This window comes from Bos grunniens, chromosome 18 (assembly GCF_055505025.1).
Source record: "Bos grunniens cultivar Pamir isolate PY7600 chromosome 18, Bosgru_T2T1.0, whole genome shotgun sequence".
In the NCBI taxonomy this organism is placed as follows: Eukaryota; Metazoa; Chordata; class Mammalia; order Artiodactyla; family Bovidae; genus Bos; species Bos grunniens.
Window position 1 is genome coordinate 18,712,111 of NC_141182.1, and position 17,662 is coordinate 18,729,772.

Genomic DNA, 17,662 nt, shown 5'->3' on the forward strand with positions numbered 1-17,662 from the left:
CTGTGGGTCTGCGTGTGTTTATGTGTGCAAGTCTTTGTAGAGTGGTTTGGGGTGTGTGACGGTGGTTTTGAGCCCATGGCTTACGCACTCTACGAAGAAGCGTGTCCAGCCCTGTAGGTGGGAGCAGGTTTCTTGTTTCGGGGTCGCGTGGGGAAACGCTCCACCAAGTCCTGCGGCTCCCAGTTCTGGCCAGGGCGCGGCAGGGAGGGCGCTGGGGGCAACCGGGTGGCCAAGCAACAGAGGAACCAGCGCAGCTTGCATCCGGGCAGGGTCCCGGACACGTGCTCTGCTGGAAAGAGGGACGCACTTTCCGCCCTCTGGAACGGTGCTTAGAGCGGAGATCTATCCTGGGAGGGGTTAGAGAAGCCCGAGGATCCTGGCGCTGCAGCCTGGGGGAGGGGAGAGTGGGCGGGGCGGCACCGCCCACAATCTATTCCCTCCGGAGCTGGCGGCGACCGGCCTACGTCCGGCCTCACCCAGCCTCGGGGGCCAGGAAACTGAGACTGGAGGCGGCACGCGCGTCAGGGGTGCCCTGACGCCCAGGTACGTGCGACCCCTGCCCCCCTCCCTAGCCGGGGTCGGGACGGTTAGACCGGGCGGTTGCGGCTCCCAGACGCGCCACACCGCAGCCTCTGTGACGCACAGCGCGGCCTCTGGGGCTGGACTGGCGGCTCGGCCCGGCGGGGGCGGGGCAAGCACGGGAGGGAGGGGCGGGGCGGGGGCGGAGCGAGCGGGGCGGAGCCGACGGAGGCCCCGCCCCGGGCCCGGAGGAGCAAGGGCGCTACGGAGCAGGCGCGTCCCCCCCCACCCCGCCGCCGCCGCCGCCGCCGCCGCCGCCGCCGCTGCCGCTGCCGCGCAGCCGCCGCCGCCGCTAGCCCTTCTCAGGAGCTGCCGCTGCCGCCGCCATTTGCACGGGGACCCCGGTGACAGGGGCTCGGCAGAGGGGCGGAGGGAGGGGGGGAGGGCCCGCAGAGCCCCCGAGGGCGGGAGCGACGCCGCCTGCGCCGGCCGGGCTCCTTGCGCGACCGCGCCGCCCGCGGCGGGCCCGGAGCAGCAGTAGCAGCGGCAGCGGCAGCGGCAGCAGCAGCAGCAGCAGCAGCAGCCGAGGCCGGGCGTGCGCCTGAGGCGCGGCGGCGGCGGCGGCGGCCCTGCGGGCAGCCGGGAGGGGCGGGGGCAGCGGCCGCCGCCGTTTGATGGATCCGAGGATCGCCTGGTTCCAGCCAGAGCAGCTCGGACCGTCCAACAGTCTGTGGATGCAGATCTGGGAGACCACCCAGGGACTGAGGAACCTCTACTTCAACCACCACTGTCACAGCAGCGGCGGCGCGAGCGGCGGCGGCGGCGGCGGCGGCAGCAGCACGGCCACCGGCGGGAGCGGCAGCAGCACCGGCAGCCCCAGCGGCGCGGCCCCGGCCCCGGCCCCGGCCGGCATGTACCGCTCCGGGGAGCGCCTGCTGGGCGGCCACGCGCAGCCGGCGGAGCAGCGGGACTTCCTGCCCCTGGAGACGACCAACAACAACAACAACCACCACCAGCCCGCGGCCTGGGCCCGTCGAGCCGCCGCGGGCCCCTCTGCGTCCCCATCCCCCTCGGCGTCCCCGTCCCCGCACTCCTCGACCGCCGTCCCCGCCGCGGAACCCGCGGACCCAGCCTCGGGCAGCAGCAACAAGAGGAAGCGGGACAACAAGGCTAGCACCTACGGACTCAACTACAGCCTGCTGCAGCCCAGCGGAGGGCGGGCCCCGGGGGGCGGCCGGGCAGACGGCGGCGGGGGCGTGTACAGCGGGACCCCGTGGAAGCGGAGGAACTACAACCAGGGAGTCGTGGGGTGAGTGGTGGCCTTGCGGCCTGGTGGCCTGGCCCTTGCACACGCGCAGCCGGGCACACGCCCACAGAGGGGGGACTGGGGGGGGAGCCTGGGTGAGGCCCCCCCCAACCTCGGCCTGCCTTAGTTACTGGTCCTCAGGGGTCTGATGGCGTTCCTCCTCCGTCCACACCTTCTCTCAACCTTCGTTAGCAGTCCACACCTTTGCCCCCTCCCTCTCAGCTCCACGCCTTTTCTGGACATCCTCTCAACCCTCCACAACCTCCCCTCACCTCCCTTAGTCATTCACATCCTCCTTCCTAACCGTTCACATCTTCCCTGGACCACCCCCACCCCCACCCCCCATCCATCCATCCACTCTTTCTTCCCATCCCCCCCTAGTCAAACACACCTTCTCTCTCTTCTCTCCCCATGTCTCTAGCCCTCTCCACCCTGCCCCCACATCATCACACCCCAAAATGAAGTCGCCTAGCACAGGAAAATCATTCATTCCCTGAGAACATTCCTGTGTTAGTGCCTTTTCATGGTACCGGACCTGGAGGTGCTTTCCTTGCCAAGAATAGAAACATCCAGAAAGCTCCTCCCCCTCCCCCAATCCCAAACAGGAATCGTGGCAGCCCTGAAAGGCTTTGCTGGCTATTGACCCTTTGGCCCATCTCTCTATTTTTTATTTCTTAGAATTTCCTATGTTAGTGATGCCTTGCTGTGTCGGGAGTGAGGAATGAGGTGACAGTTAAGCTTAGGCTGGTGGAGATGGTGAGCTCTTCTTTTCAGGCGCATGGAACTTTCTAGGAGTTCATCGTCCTTGGCCCCAGTTTCTCACTGTAAAGTTGTCATCCTGGCAGAGACAGCCAATGCTTTTCATTCTGGGGGGTAACTTTATGCTAATGAGTGAATGTTGCACCACTAATGACTTTCTGTTTAAAGTTCAGCTGTTACAAAATGGAATTTTACCTGACCCCTAGTGAATTATGTACATAAGCAGTGACTGTTTCCAGGTTGATTTCCCCTGTGCTGGGATAGACTACAAAGTCTTACAAAAATTTTGTAAAATGAAGGTTTTGGGTTATGTGTGTGTGTGTGCGTGTGTAGCTTGAGTATGGAGAATGAGCTGTAAAATTGCTTTTCACTTTTCAGATCCTGTTTTACATCATGGGTTACAAGTAGGCAGGTGAAATCACCATTAATAGTCCCTTGTGGAACCTTTTCTTAGATTCACCCATTCAGATCTGCCCTGCTTTGGCAAGCAGAGAGAGTTCTGTGTACCTTTTTGAAGGTCTGGGTAAAATGAGTTGGTGGGTTCCATCTGCTTCTAGTGGGCTGGTGTCTGCTCTATGCTACTATTACAACTCCCACCCTTTATGGAAAATGCAGTTAAGCATTTTAAGACTGGCAATGGGGTATATGTCAAACCTGTCCTCACTTTCCAGGGGGGATCATTTTGGATTGAGTCCTCTACTGCTAAGCTTCAAGGGCGCTCTCCATGGTCATCTTCTTTCAATAAAAGGCTCATGGTTCCATCCTGATAGCATTTCCAAGATGAAGTATAAACCTGTAGTTTGATGACAGGCAAATTGATATTGAGGGATTCTGATAGTTTCATTTCACAGGAATAAGCTCCAGTTAAGTAATCACTGTCAGTTAAAACCTCCAAGTTCCCTAGTTTCGTTTTACTGAGGCGTCTGCTTACGTATGTAGCAAAGGTATATTATAAATCCAAAATGCTGGCTGCCTTTCTTTGATAGCTTAGAAATTCCTTTTTACTTGCTATTTTAATGTTGAGGATACTGTAAAAGGCTCACATTTGAACTTAGGTAGAAGCAAGATACTTTTAGTCCTAGATTCAAATACTACATTGTCCTCAAAGGGATTAAGGAGAGGAATTTCCATTTCCAGAGGAATTGCTGTTTAAAAATGGATTGTAAACCTGTCTTAAAACTGCTTATTGATTCATCATTCTTTTGCCTTCTCCTTTAGAGGATGTCAGCAGTTAAATTTTTAAAATTTTATTAAGTGGGACCTAAGTGTTTTTGTAAGAGTGTCTGAGTGCTTAAAAATTCTTGTTGTGATTTATGGGCCCTTATTTCTTAACTTTTAGGAAAGTCTTGCTGTTTTTAATACAGGTATTTTAAAAAATCTGAATTCAGAGTGCACCTCAATGTTGCGCTATTCTGACATTAGGTATAGTAAAACTATTGAGAGTTCTTGGGATGTGACTGACAGTTAGCTAATAGGTTAAAAAATTGTTGTGGTCCTTGGCCTCTGAACTGGCACGACCATCTAGGTAGGGAGAGGAAGAAAAAGCGCGTGAACAGTGGCCTGGAACCTGGGGCAGCTGGATACCCACTCTGTCCCACATCTGTGATCTATCTGTGTTCTGTTTTGCCACAGCAGGTTGACACTCCCTGAACACTCCAAGATGCAGTTCAAAATCCTGAGTTCATTGCTCATGTTCTTGATTTTTTTGTACTTTCTCTAAAATCTTGCAGTGCTTGTTTTGTGCTCTTGGCATAGTTGCTTATGTTTAATTTTCCTTTTATATATATGTTTTATCCACTAGGTTGCTAGTTAAGATGAAACTTCTTTCTTCCTTTCTTTTTTTAGTTGAGGTAAGATGGAAATTTCTTAAATGTAGAGTAAGATGTTTGCATGGCATCCTGAAATCCTCATAGTCCTCTTTCAAAAGGACTCCTCTCATCTGAGCGTACCATCTCAGCCTTCTCCAGGTATCCCTGATCCAGGGAGTTTGTTTGCTTTCCATTTTTTCTTTATCGAGTTGCTTTCACTTACTCTACTTTTGGGGGTTCATTCCCTTCCAATGCTGGCCATGGTGTAGGAAGAAGTCCACCTGCTCCTGGTTGTTCATGAAAGTGAGCTTTAAGCCCTTTTCTTTTCAAAGATTTAATTGTTGATCATCATGGAGAAAGAAGAGATGACAAAAAGTAGCAAACATAGGAAACTTTTGGAGATTCAGAGGCTTTGGTCCTGAGCCCAGGTGTCCAGAAGCTTCCTTTGGAAGGTGCTTGGTGCTCAAGCTCATGAGGATAGGCTTATGTTGGCCACGTGGCCAGATCTGTAAATATTTTTCCAAGGCTTGGATGACTTGTTCAAAACAATGTTTTGGAGTATGAATTTGACAGTGGGACATCAAGAAGTCCCTGCTGGGAAACTTGGGTTTAAGGAATAATTTCTTGAACTGGAATGATGGGGTTGGAAATGGGAAAGAATGAATGTGAGAGGTACTACAAAGTAAGAATGGAAAAGATTCTAACTCTCTTCATGGCTTTAAATCCATGGTATTAATAACAGCTTTGAATTTGAGTGACTGGAGAAATGTTAATGTTATTGTTGAACGTAAGGATTAGGACCATTGGTTTGGAGCAAAAGGTACGGTGATGTTTAGATGGAACTGTCTAGCAGGTCGAGGAAATTTGGGGGCTGAGATATAGTCGTTTGCACTGCAGTGGGGCAGTGTCCTTCCTTGCGTATGTTGTACAGCGTAGCACAGTTAAGTCCAAGATGCTGACACTGTTCTTCAGCACTGACCTTATGGCCTCTTTCTGTTTCTACACAATATGATCAGTGGGATTGATGTTAGTGCTGGCTCCAGAGTGATTGGGCAGATTAATATGAAAGAATTTAGAGGCCTTAGTCCAAGGGCTTGTTCTAAGTATAATTTGGTGGCGCTAGTGGTAAAGAACTTGCCTGCCAATGCAGGAGACATAAGAGATGCTTGAGCCCTGGGTGGGGAAGATCCGATGGAGAAGGAAATGGCAACCCACTCCAGTATTCTTGGCTGGAGAATCCTGTGGACAGAGGAGCCTGATGGGCTGCGGTCCATAGGGTCGCAAAGTGTCGGACACAGCTGAAGTGACCTAGCACATAATTTCTATGTATTTGCGTATGTAGCCCACAGGAATTCTTCAGTGCACTAGGACCTTCAGATTATGGAATTTTTCTGTATTTGGGTGCTGAAGTGTGCTTTCAAGAAGACATTAGGTTTTCTGCACTGTAGATTCTACACTAACAATGTAATTCGTGTTTGAGAATCTCACATCTGGTATACCGTGTATAACCAAGCTGCTTCCATGCCACAACTCATCTGTCTGAAATCTGTGACAATGAACAGTGTCACCCTGTCAGAATCATTGGCATTTTAGCCTGTTTTAGGTGTTGAAAGGCAAAAGGGAACAGTGACTGGAGCTTTCAGGAATCTACCCTGGGTTCACACAGAAGGTTTAGCTTCTTTTGGAAATGAAGCGTGAGAAAGTGAAAAAGGGATACCAGGAAAGTCTAAGGTAGGGAGGAGGAGGGCGTGTGTGTTCCAGCAATCCGGTCCTGGTGTGATAGATGGCCTTATGTCACAACTTCTTCCATGAAACCCCATCAGTAAATCCTAGTGTTCGGAATCTGCAAGGGCCATGGGAAGAAAGTATATGGGCTCCCTTGCTGATACTGAACTGATCAAATAGTTGTGGTTAGGTATTCTTATACCTGATGAAGCTGAGAAAAATTTAAGGTACTTTTTTCTAAGGAAAGTAGAAAAGCAAGGTGTTGTGTGATTTTACTCAGCTTTCTCTTTTTCCTTTAGAATAAAATTTAGTGGAGAAAACTGTTTCAGGGTCACACCCACTGCACTGGAGATTGTTAATCATTTAAACACACATGGGTATGGAGTAGTCTTGAAGGGGCTAGAGGCCAGAGAGGATGCTCATTGGAGAATTAGGGTCCAGCTCCCAGCAGCTGACTGAGACTCCTGTTTTGACTCTTTCCTGCAGAGCTGGCTGAACAGCTCAGCCTGCTTCAGGAATTCAGAGGACGGCCAGTAGAATGTTCTTTGTAACCCTCAGAATATTTGTTAGGGACTCAGTTGCTACAGAACACCAAAAAGACTTTCAATTCATTTTTTTTACCATTTTTGACATGACACAAAATTATTTTTTTCTAAGAGTATTTATTGATGTTGAGGATGCCCTCAAGCTAGACTTTTCATTAATTTGAACCCAAACAGCAGCTGTTAATTTACTCCATCCTGTGAGTTACTTGCTGATATTAGAGACTTCTGTATACTTAAGGGCTTTGGGTCATGTTGAAGTTAGAGTTAAAAGATTTTGGGAAAAAACTGAATGTGGAGATGTTTTTGTTGTGTACTGGCTCCTTAATCATGTGAACAGTGTCAGAATGTGAAAAAAAATCTTGCCATGTGCATAAGAGATTTCATATAGTATCTGACAGCTGAACTCTGGAATTGTAGCTCAAGTCATGCTTTCTGCTGAAATAGTTTGAATAGTATGCAGAAACCTATGTTTTCAAATTAGTTGCTTTATTAAAAATGCTCTATTCTGTAAAAATGCTCGTGGAGCCTTTTTACCATGTTCCATATACTAACATATACTATGTTAAGCCTTTTGTATTTGTTATATTTTTCTCATGTGTTAGCCCCATCTAATTTGTTTTAAACTTTTTATTTTGAAATATGGATTCCCAGAAAGTGGCAGAAAATAATACAGAAAGATCCCATGTTCCCTTCACCTAGTTTCACTCAGAGATAACATCTTACATAACTATTGTTTAATCTCAAAACCAGGAAATTGACATTGTTATAATCCATAGCATTATTCAGATTTTGCCAGTCCTATATATACTCATTTGTGTAGTGTGTGTGTTTAGTTCTGTGAAAATATTACATGTGTAGATTTGTGTGACCACCACCACAATCAAGATACAGAACTTATACCATCACCTCAAAGATCCCTCATGCTATCCCCTTATTTTCATGCACACGTCCCCTCATTTCTGACCTTTGGCTACTAATCTGTTCTCCATATTTACATTTTTTTTCATTTTGAAAATGTTATATAAATGGAATCATATAGTACTTTGACTTTTTTCCAGTTACCATAATTCCTTGCTGCTGCTGCTGCTAAGTCGCTTCAGTCGTGTCCGACTCTGTGCGACCCCATAGATAGCAGCCCACCAGGCTCCCCCATCCCTGGGATTCTCCAGGCAAGAACACTGGAGTGGGTTGCCATTTCCTTCTCCAGTGCAGGAAAGTGAAAAGTGAAAGTGAAGTCGCTCAGTCGTGTCCGACTCTTAGCGACCCCATGGACTGCAGCCCACCAGGCTCCTCCATCCATGGGATTTTCCAGGCAACAGTACTGGAGTGGGGTTAATAGTTCCTTCCAGGTCTTAGTTGCACATGCCTGATCTTTAGTTGTGGCATGTGGGATCTAGTTCCCCAACCAGGAATCAAACGCAGGCCTCCTGCACTGGGAGTGATTAGACCACCAGGAAGGTCCAGTCGTTCCTTCCTTTTTAATGCTGAGACACGACTGAAGCAACTTAGCAACAGCAGCAGCAACAGTGTTCCAAAGGGCTTCCTTGGTGGCTCAGCGGTAGAAAATCCACCTGCAGGAGCAGCAGGAGACATGGGTTCGATCCCTGGGTCCGGGAGATCCTTAGGAGGAGGGCATGGCAATCCACTCCAGTATTCTTGTCTGGAGAATCCCATGGACAGAGAAGCCTGGAGGGCTACAGACCATGGGGTCGCAAAGAGTTGGACACGACTGAAGGGACTTGGCATGCATGCACAGTGTTCCAAAATTTGGAGGTACCACAGTTTAACGATGGAAGGACATTCTAGAAGAGTTTATATATCATTTTTGGCTTTTGCAAATAAAATGTTTCATGAAGTACACATTTTTATGTAAATATATGTTTTCATTTTAGAGGGATAAATGCCCAAAAGTGCTGGGTCATTTGGTAAACACATATTTTGAAAGAAATGGGTAAACTGTTTTCTAGAGTCACTGTATCAGATTACATTCCTGCCAGCAGTGTATGTGTGATCTGGTTTCTCTGCATCCTTGCCAGCATTTGGTATTATCACTTTTTTATTTTAGCTGTTCTCATATGAGTAGCAATAGTTTATTATGCTTTTATCATAATAACCTTCTCATGAATAACTCCACCTAATTTTAACTTTTTAATTTTTATTTTAAAAACTTCTTGGCAGTACTGAGAACGTCTGCAGTTAAAAATCTAAGTAAAATTAACTTAAAAGGGCCTTATTTTTCAGTTTGCTTTGATTTTAGCAATATCGCTTGAACTCTCTTATCTTTGAATTACTTTGCAGTGTTTCCTTTACATGTTTCTTTTTCTTGGAAACTGGCATGAAGTAGAGTTTTATTTTCATTTAACTAAAAACATATAAAAGAGTAACTGCAGAGTTGATTTCAAAATTTAGAGTCCTTCTTTTCATATGTTTTGAGTACACTTTATTTTCTCTTGGCGTGGCTGTATTTTGTGGGAGTAAGCCCTGTGCTTAGTGGTGATTTTTTTTGTTGATGGTGATAGTAAGGTTTTGTTTTTAACAATATTTTTATATCTGAACAATGCCTTCAGACTGTGTAGAATAAATATTTTATCTTCATACCTTTGCTAAAATAAACTTTCATTGGAACCATTTTCTGGACTGAGAATTGGGACCTGGCCTTTTATTTTTTCATTACCAGTCCCTTGGAGTCACTGTTTGGATTTTGTCAAAATAACATAACTTTTAGCACTGTCACGTTTGTATTATAAATTAAATTTATTATATTGTAGATTTCTGCCAAAGCAAGAGTAAGGATGCATTAGGATTGTGGTTGTGGAGTTATCGTCTAGTAATTTGGATTTACTAAAATAGGCCTGTGATGAGGTTTTAAATTTGATGTCTTTATTCTTTTATTCACCTTTTATTTTCTGCTTTGTTTGAGGTGTTAATACCACTGTTTGTTAGGATATTTGTTTTTAAAACCAATATATATTTATTTGTTACTTAATAAGTGCTAATTGTCAAAAAAATAGAAAAATACAGCTAAACCAAATGAAGAAAAAATAGCCCCTCTAATACTACTACCTGTGAACTTCCTGATGTTCAAGGTGGTTTTAGAAAAGGCAGAGGAACCAGAGATCAAATTACCAATATCTGCTGGATCATGGAAAAAGCAAGAGAGTTCCAGAAAAACATCTATTTCTGCTTTATTGACTATGCCAAAGCCTTTGAGTGTGTGGATCACAATAAACTGTGGAAAATTCTGAAAGAGATGGGAATACCAGACCATCTGATCTGCCTCTTGAGAAATCTGTATGCAGGTCAGGAAGCAACAGTTAGAACTGGACATGGAACAACAGGCTGGTTCCAAATAGGAAAAGGAGTACGTCAAATCTATATATTGTCACCCTGCTTATTTAACTTATGTGCAGAGTGCATCATGAGAAACGCTGGACTGGAAGAAGCACAAGCTGGAATCAAGATTGCCAGGAGAAATATCAGTAACCTCAGATACGCAGATGACACCACCCTTACAGCAGAAAGTGAAGAGGAACTCAAAAGCCTCTTGATGAAAGTGAAAGTGGAGAGTTAAAAAGTTGGCTTAAAGTTCAACATTCAGAAAACAAAGATCATGGCATCCGGTCCCATCACGTCATGGGAAATAGATGGGGAAACAGTGGAAACAGTGTCAGACTTTATTTTGGGGGGCTCCAAAATCACTGCAGATGGTGACTGCAGCCATGAAATTAAAAGACGGTTACCACTTGGAAGGAAAGTTATGACCAACCTAGATAGCATATTCAAAAGCAGAGACGTTACTTTGCCAACAAAGGTCCGTCTAGTCAAGGCTATGGTTTTTCCTGTGGTCATGTATGGATGTGAGAATTGGACTGTGAAGAAGGCTGAGCGCTGAAGAATTGATGCTTTTGAACTGTGGTGTTGGAGAAGACTCTTGAGAGTCCCTTGGACTGCAAGGAGATCCAAGCAGTCCATTCTGAAGGAGATCAGCCCTGGGATTTCTTTGGAAGGAATGATGCTAAAGCTGAAACTCCAGTACTTTGGCCACCTCATTCGAAGAGTTGACTCATTGGAAAAGACTCTGATGCTGGGAGGGATTGGGGGCAAGAGGAGAAGGGGATGACAGAGGATGAGATGGCTGGATGGCATCACTGACTCGATGGAGGTGAGTCTGAGTGAACTCTGGGAGATGGTGATGGACAGGGAGGCCTGGCATGCTGCAATTCATAGGGTCGCAGAGAGTCGGACACGACTGAGTGACTGAACTGAACTGAATACTAGTACCAGCACATAACTACTGTTAGCACATTTTTAGACTTTTTAATGTATGTATACATATATTTTGTTTTTTCTATCCTCATGGATTCCACTATGGGTATGCTTAATTATTTTTTTTTTTTCCTATTTAAGGAAAAAAAATTTTTAAACAACAGAAATGTATTCTCTTGCAGTCTGGAGGCCAGAAGTTAGAACTGGTTTCTAAGATTGTTTTCTACTTTGGGAGAAGGGCATCAGACTATTGTGGGCATACTTTTGTTTTTAAGACTTAAAATTTTTAAAAATGTATTTATGTTTGGTTGCCCAGGGTCTTCGTTGCTGCGCACAGGCTTTGCGGCGAGCAGGGACTGCTCTTCATTGAGTGCGCGGGCTTCTGATTACCGTGGATTCTCTCGTCGCGGAGCCCAGGCTCTGGCCACACGGGCTTCCGTAGTTGCCGTACTTGCGCTCAGTACTTGTGGCTTGCGGTCCCTAGAGTGTGGGCTTCAGTAGTTGTGGTGAACGAGGTTTGTTGCTCCAGGGCACGTGGAATCTTCCTGAACCAGGGATCGAGCCTGTGTCCCCCTACATTGGCAAGCAGATTTCTATCCACTGTACCACTAGGGAAGTCCTGTAGGCATCCTTTTTTGAGTTAAAAAAATGTATTAATATAACAAATATCTTGCATATGAAATACATTTCTACAGAATTTTTAAATACCTCATTACCTTTAGTATGACTCCGTGTACCTACTGTGTGTGGACGTGATATTCCCTTGGTTGAATGCACCTTAATTTATTTCACCAGCTCCCAGGTGAACATTTAGTATGTTTTTCCAATCTTTTGTTTTTTATAAAAGATGTGTTTTTAGCTAACCCTTTGCCCCAGAGAGGATTATTTTTTTTTTTTTTACTTATTTTTACTTAGATAAAATTCATAATGCTGTCATATTTGCCCTTTTAAAATGTACGGTCCAGTGGTTTTTAGAATATTACAAGATTGTGTAATCATCACAGCTCTCTTAAACCCTGTACCCACCATTGCTCTCCACTCTTCCCTTCTCCTTCAGATCCTGGGAGCCTCAGACAGACTTTCTGTCCCTGTGGATATATGATTTCTGGACATTTCATAAGAATGGGATCATGTAATATGTGGCCCTTTGTGTTTGGCTTTTGTTTCATGAAAACATGTTTTCAGTGTTTATTCGTGTTGTAACATGTATCAGTCTTTCATTTCTTTTATGCCTAAATATCCCCATGTACGAATATACCACATTTTCTTTATCTGTTTATTAGCTGGTGGACATTTGGTTTGTTTCCATCTTTTTGGCTATTATAAATAATGAACATGCATATACAGAATCTTTTGTAGATATGTGCTTTCATTTTTCTTGGGTTAAGTGCCCAGTAGTAGAATTGCCGGATTATATACAGTGGCGATAGTATTTTTCATTCTCACCACCGGCAGTGACTGAGGGTTTCTAGTTTCTCCATGTTCTTGTCAACACTTGTCATTATCTGTCTTTTTGATTATAGCCATCCTAGTGAGTGTGAAATGGCAATCCTCTCCAGTGTGCTTGCCTGGAGAATCCCAGGGACGGGGGCGCCTGGTGGGCTGCCATCTATGGGGTCGCGCAGAGTCAGACACGACTGAAGTGACTTAGCAGCAGCAGCAGCAGCAGTGAGTGTGAAGTGATGTGGTATCTCTTTGTGTTTTTGATTGCATTTCCCTAATGACTAAGGAAGTTCTTGAGCATCTTTGCATGTGCTGGTAGGCTGCATGTATGTCTTCTTTGAAGAAATGTCTATTCAGGTTGCTTGCCCGTGTTTTCTTTTTTTTAGTGGATTGTCTTTTTACTGTTTATTATAAGAGTTCCTTATGTATTCTGGATTATAGACCCTTATCAGATGGGTGATTTGTAGATACTTTCCCCTATTCTGTGGACTGTCTTTATACTTTCTTGATATTATCCTTTGAAGCAAAAGTTTTGTTATTTCTATCTTATAAATTCCAGTTTATCCATTTTTTCCCCCTGTTATTTGTGCTTTATGTGTCATATCTAAGAAACCATTGTGTAATCCAAGATCAGAAAAATAGACCCTTATTTTTTCTTTAAAGAGTTTTATATTTTTAGCTCTTATATTTAGGTCTCTGATCCATTTGAATTCACTTTTATATATGGTGTGAGGTAGACATCCAACTTCATTCTTTTGCCTGTGGATATCAGGTTGTCTCAGCACCATTTGTTAAAGACTATTCTTTCCCCTTAAATTGTCTTGCCGTGTGGTTATTTCTTGAGGATGAAGTTTTAGATTGGAGAGTATTTATATCTTTTAAGGCTTTTGCCAAATTTTCCTGGGGAAGATCAAGTCAATTTACCCTAATGTCATTAGTGTGCATGAGTCCAAATTTTCACCAATGCTGCTGCTGCTGCTGCTGCTAAGTCGCTTCAGTTGTGTCCGACTCTGTGCGACCCCATAGACGGCAGCCCACCAGGCTCCCCCGTCCCTGGGATTCTCCAGGCAAGAACACTGGAGTGGGTTGCCATTTCCTTCTCCAATGCATGAAAGTGAAAAGTGAAAGTGAAGTCACTCAGTCAGAATACAAAAGAAAACAATTTCTTGCCAATTTTATAGGTAAAAAATAGTAACTTACTGATTTCATTTGTGCATGCCTTTACTTGTCTTGTGTATTTTTCTTTTCAATTTCTTATTTTCCTTGCCTATCTTTCTCTTGGAAATGTTTGTCTTATTAATTTTTAAGAGTCCTTGATCTGTCCTATTACAAATATGTAATTTAAAATTCTGATCTTATGATTTATAGGTTTTATTAGAATATAACTTACATACAGTAAAATTCACCCATTTAAATTGTACAAGTAGGTGACTTTTGAAAATATATACAGTTGTGTAACCATAGCAGTCAGTAAGTAGGAAGAAGATATAGACTATTTCCATCACTCAAAAGGTACAGAAGGTACCCTCATGCCAATTCAGCCATTCCCTTTCCCTCCATCCTTTGCCCTAAGCACCCACTTTTGCCTTTTCTGGGATTTCAATTAAACGGAGTTAAATTCGTATATAGTAGATAGTCTTCTGCACCTGACTTCTGTCTCTCACCATGGTGTTTTGGAGATCCATCCATATTGTGTGTGGCATTGTTGTTTGTTAGTTCTGAATGCCGAGTAGCATTCTATTGTATGGATCTATCACAGTATGTTCATCTGTTCCTTATGACCTGTAGATTTTGCAAACATACCCACTCTTTTTGGTTCTATATTACTTACTATTTTGTGACTCATCTCTGAACAGACCAGAATGAGCCACACATTTTTTGGTTGGAAAATCAACTGCTCTATGCAAGCCACTGTGCTAGGCTTTTTGTGGGAAGTAAAGACAGAGAACATTCTCTGCCTTCTAGGAAATTACGGGCTGGTTGGATAAACTATTAATAGATAAGGTGGAGAGGTTGCTTATGACTAGTGAGATAAGGCAAACTTTGAGAAGAGTGGAGATTTTTGCTGTTTTGAAAGATTGGTTAGATTGTGGAGGATTGGAAAGGACAAATTGATTGTATGGGTTTCATATGATAAACCCTACTGGAATAGGTTGGATATACAGTTGTCCCTGGGTTCCATGAGCCCCTGTCAATACCAAAATATGGAATGCGCAATCCCTTATGAAAAATAGTGTAGTGCAGTGAATACAGTTGGCCCTGTCTATCCGTGGGGTTTGCATCTGCCAGAATCAACCGACTTCAACTGAAATTTTGATCCATGGATACGGAGGACCAACTGTGTGGTATTTAGCATAATTGAGATAGATGAGGAGCAGGATCTACTATGATGGTTGACCTTTCTCAGGAGTTGTGAGATCTGAAATTACTTCATTTCTTTAAACCTTTTTATTATGGAAAATTACTAACAGTATGGAGTTAGATGGAAGAGATAATGAATGTCCATGTATTCATCACGAAACTTTGACAGTCATCAACCCGTGACCAAACTCATTTTACCTGCATGTCAATCCATTTCCACCCCACTTTATTTTGAAACAAATTCCAAGTGTCACATCATTTACATAAATATATTTATATGTGTCTCTAGATAAGGATTTTTAAAGAAACCGTTATCATAATACCATTATTACACCTGAATGAACAGATTACAATAGCTCCTTAGAAAGTGAAAGTGAAAGTCGCTCAGTCCTGTATATACATTCCCTTCTCCAGGGGATCTTCCCAACCCAGGGATGGAACCCAGGTCTCCCACAATGCAGGCAGATTCTTTACCAGCTGAGCCACAGGGGAAGCCCAGGTAACTCCTTAGTTGCATCAGATATCCAATGTTTATATTTCCTCTCCCATAATTATTTTTTTTAAGTTTGTTCTAATCAGAATCCAGATGAGTTTCTTGCATTGCTATTGGTTGAAATGCCTTTTAAGTCTTCTTATCAACAGCTTCTCTGTCATCTGTTTTCCCTCCTATTAATTTATTTGTCGAAGAAACTGGGTTGTTTTTCCTAAAGACTCTTCTACTTTCTGAGTTTTGCTATTAATAATTGCATTCCTGTGGTATCAGTTTAATATGTTCCGTTGTCCCCCTGTTTTTTCTCTAAGTTTGTAATTAGATCTAGAGGCTTGTTCAGATTTTTTTGTTGTTTGCAAGAATGCTTCATAGACAGTGGTGTGTACTTTCCCCAGGAGAGACAGAGTGTCTGAATGTCTTTCTTTTTGTAATATTGGTAGTCATTAATGATCATTGTTTATATGTATTAGTTCATTATTAGGGTTGTAAACATTGTGATATCTTATTCTCTTGATCTTTTCTCAGCTATTAGCTGGAACACTCGTAAAAGCAGAAACATTTCGTTCTCAGCCATTTGGCTGTCCTGAAATGCAGTTCTCATAGTGAAAACAGGGTAAGAGTGAAAAAGGGGATATAACTTTTTAACTAGCTCTCTTAATGAGCTGTCATCCTTCAGGAAAGAGAAGCAGGGTGGGCTGCAGGAAGCTGAAGCGGGCTTTGGGCCGACTAGTGCGTGGTGTGTGGGAAAGGCAGTCGTGAGCTGCCCTTGGCCTTTGGGCGGCGGCTGGGATTGTCAGGGGACCCCTTGGCCCATAGCCACACCTGACCTTTGCTTTCAGCTTGTGGTAGCTGAAGAAAACCACGATGGATGTAGTGGCCTGTGAGCCTCTGCTCAGGAGGCAGAATTCTCATAGCCTTACCTCAACAACCAGGAGTAATACATTTGTTTTTTCCTTTAAATTAAACTTGGATTATGTTTCTTCATCTTGTGCTAATACTCTTTAGCCTTAGGCTAATGTAACCCATAAGCATATAACAGGAAGGATTCCTGCTGGGAGTAAATCTTTAACACTTTCAGTTTATTCAGTTCAGTCGCTCAGTCGTGTCCGACTCTTTGCGACCCCACGAATTGCAGCATGCCAGGCCTCCCTGTCCATCACCAACTCCAGGAGTTCACTCAAACTCACGTCCATAGAGTCGGTGATGCCATCCAGCCATCTCATCCTCTGTCGTCCCCTTCTCCTCCTGCCCCTAATCCCTCCCAGCATCAGTCTCTTCCAATGAGTCAACTCTTTGCATGAGGTGGCCAAAGTACTGGAGTTTCAGCTTTAGCATCATTCCTTCCAAAGAACACCCAGGGCTGATCTCCTTCAGAATGGACTGGTTGGATCTCCTTGCAGTCCAAGGGACTCTCAAGAGTCTCTCCAACACCACAATTCAAAAGCATCAATTCTTCGACACTCAGCCTTCTTCACAGTCCAACTCTCACATCCATACATGACCACAGGAAAAACCATAGCCTTGACTAGACGGACCTTTGTTGGCAAAGTGATGTCTCTGCTTTTGAATATGCTATCTAGGTTGGTCATAACTTTCCTTCCAAGGAGTAAGAGTCTTTTAATTTCATGGCTGCAGTCACCATCTGCAGTGATTTTGGAGCCCCCCAAAATAAAGTCTGACACTGTTTCCACTGTTTCCCCATCTATTTCCCAGGAAGCGATGGGACCGGATGCCATGATCTTCGTTTTCTGAATGTTGAGCTTTGAGCCAACTTTTTCACTCTCCACTTTCACTTTCATCAAGAGGCTTTTGAGTTCCTCTTCACTTTCTGCCATAAGGGTAGTGTCATCTGCATAACTGAGGTTATTGATATTTCTCCTGGCAGTCTTGATTCCAGCTTGTGCTTCTTCCAGTCCAGCGTTTCTCATGATGTACTCTGCATATAAGTTAAATAAGCAGGGTGACAATATACAGCCTTGACATACTCCTTTTCCTATTTGGAACCAGTCTGTTGTTCCATGCCCAGTTCTAACTGTTGCTTCCTGACCTGCATACAGGTTTCTCAAGAGGCAGGTCAGGTGGTCTGGTATTCCCATCTCTTGCAGAATTTTCCACAGTTTATTGTGATCCACACAGTCAAAGGCTTTGGCATAGTCAGTAAAGCAGAAATAGATGTTTTTCTGGAACTCTCTTGCTTTTTTCATGATCCAGCGGATGTTGGCAATTTGGTGTCTGGTTCCTCTGCCTTTTGTAAAACCAGCTTGATCTTAATTAGGTTGGTACAAAAGTAATCACTGTTTCGGACCGTGAATTTTAAATCACTGTATTATAACTAGGCTTAAACACATTTTATTAATCAAAATAGGAACCATTACAATCAGCACATTTTTGCCACTGAGAAAGAAGTTTGTTTCTATAGTGTAAGAATCCGTGCTTCAGG

General features: G+C 44.2%; 1 protein-coding gene across 2 annotated transcripts in view; it reads left to right on the plus strand.

The window, feature by feature from the left end:
- Nucleotides 1-428: 428 nt before the first annotated feature.
- Nucleotides 429-17,662, plus strand: part of TENT4B (terminal nucleotidyltransferase 4B) — a 71,567-nt gene continuing 54,333 nt past the window's right edge. Inside the window, exons 1-2 of one of the 2 annotated variants that reach the window (XM_086350589.1) lie at nt 429-543; nt 1,316-1,828. In XM_086350589.1, coding sequence (XP_086206715.1) covers nt 1,431-1,828 — 398 coding nt within the window. In that variant the 5' untranslated portion in view covers nt 429-543; nt 1,316-1,430. The remainder of the gene's footprint in view (nt 544-1,315; nt 1,829-17,662) is intronic. The other variant, XM_086350588.1, reaches the window with a different exon arrangement.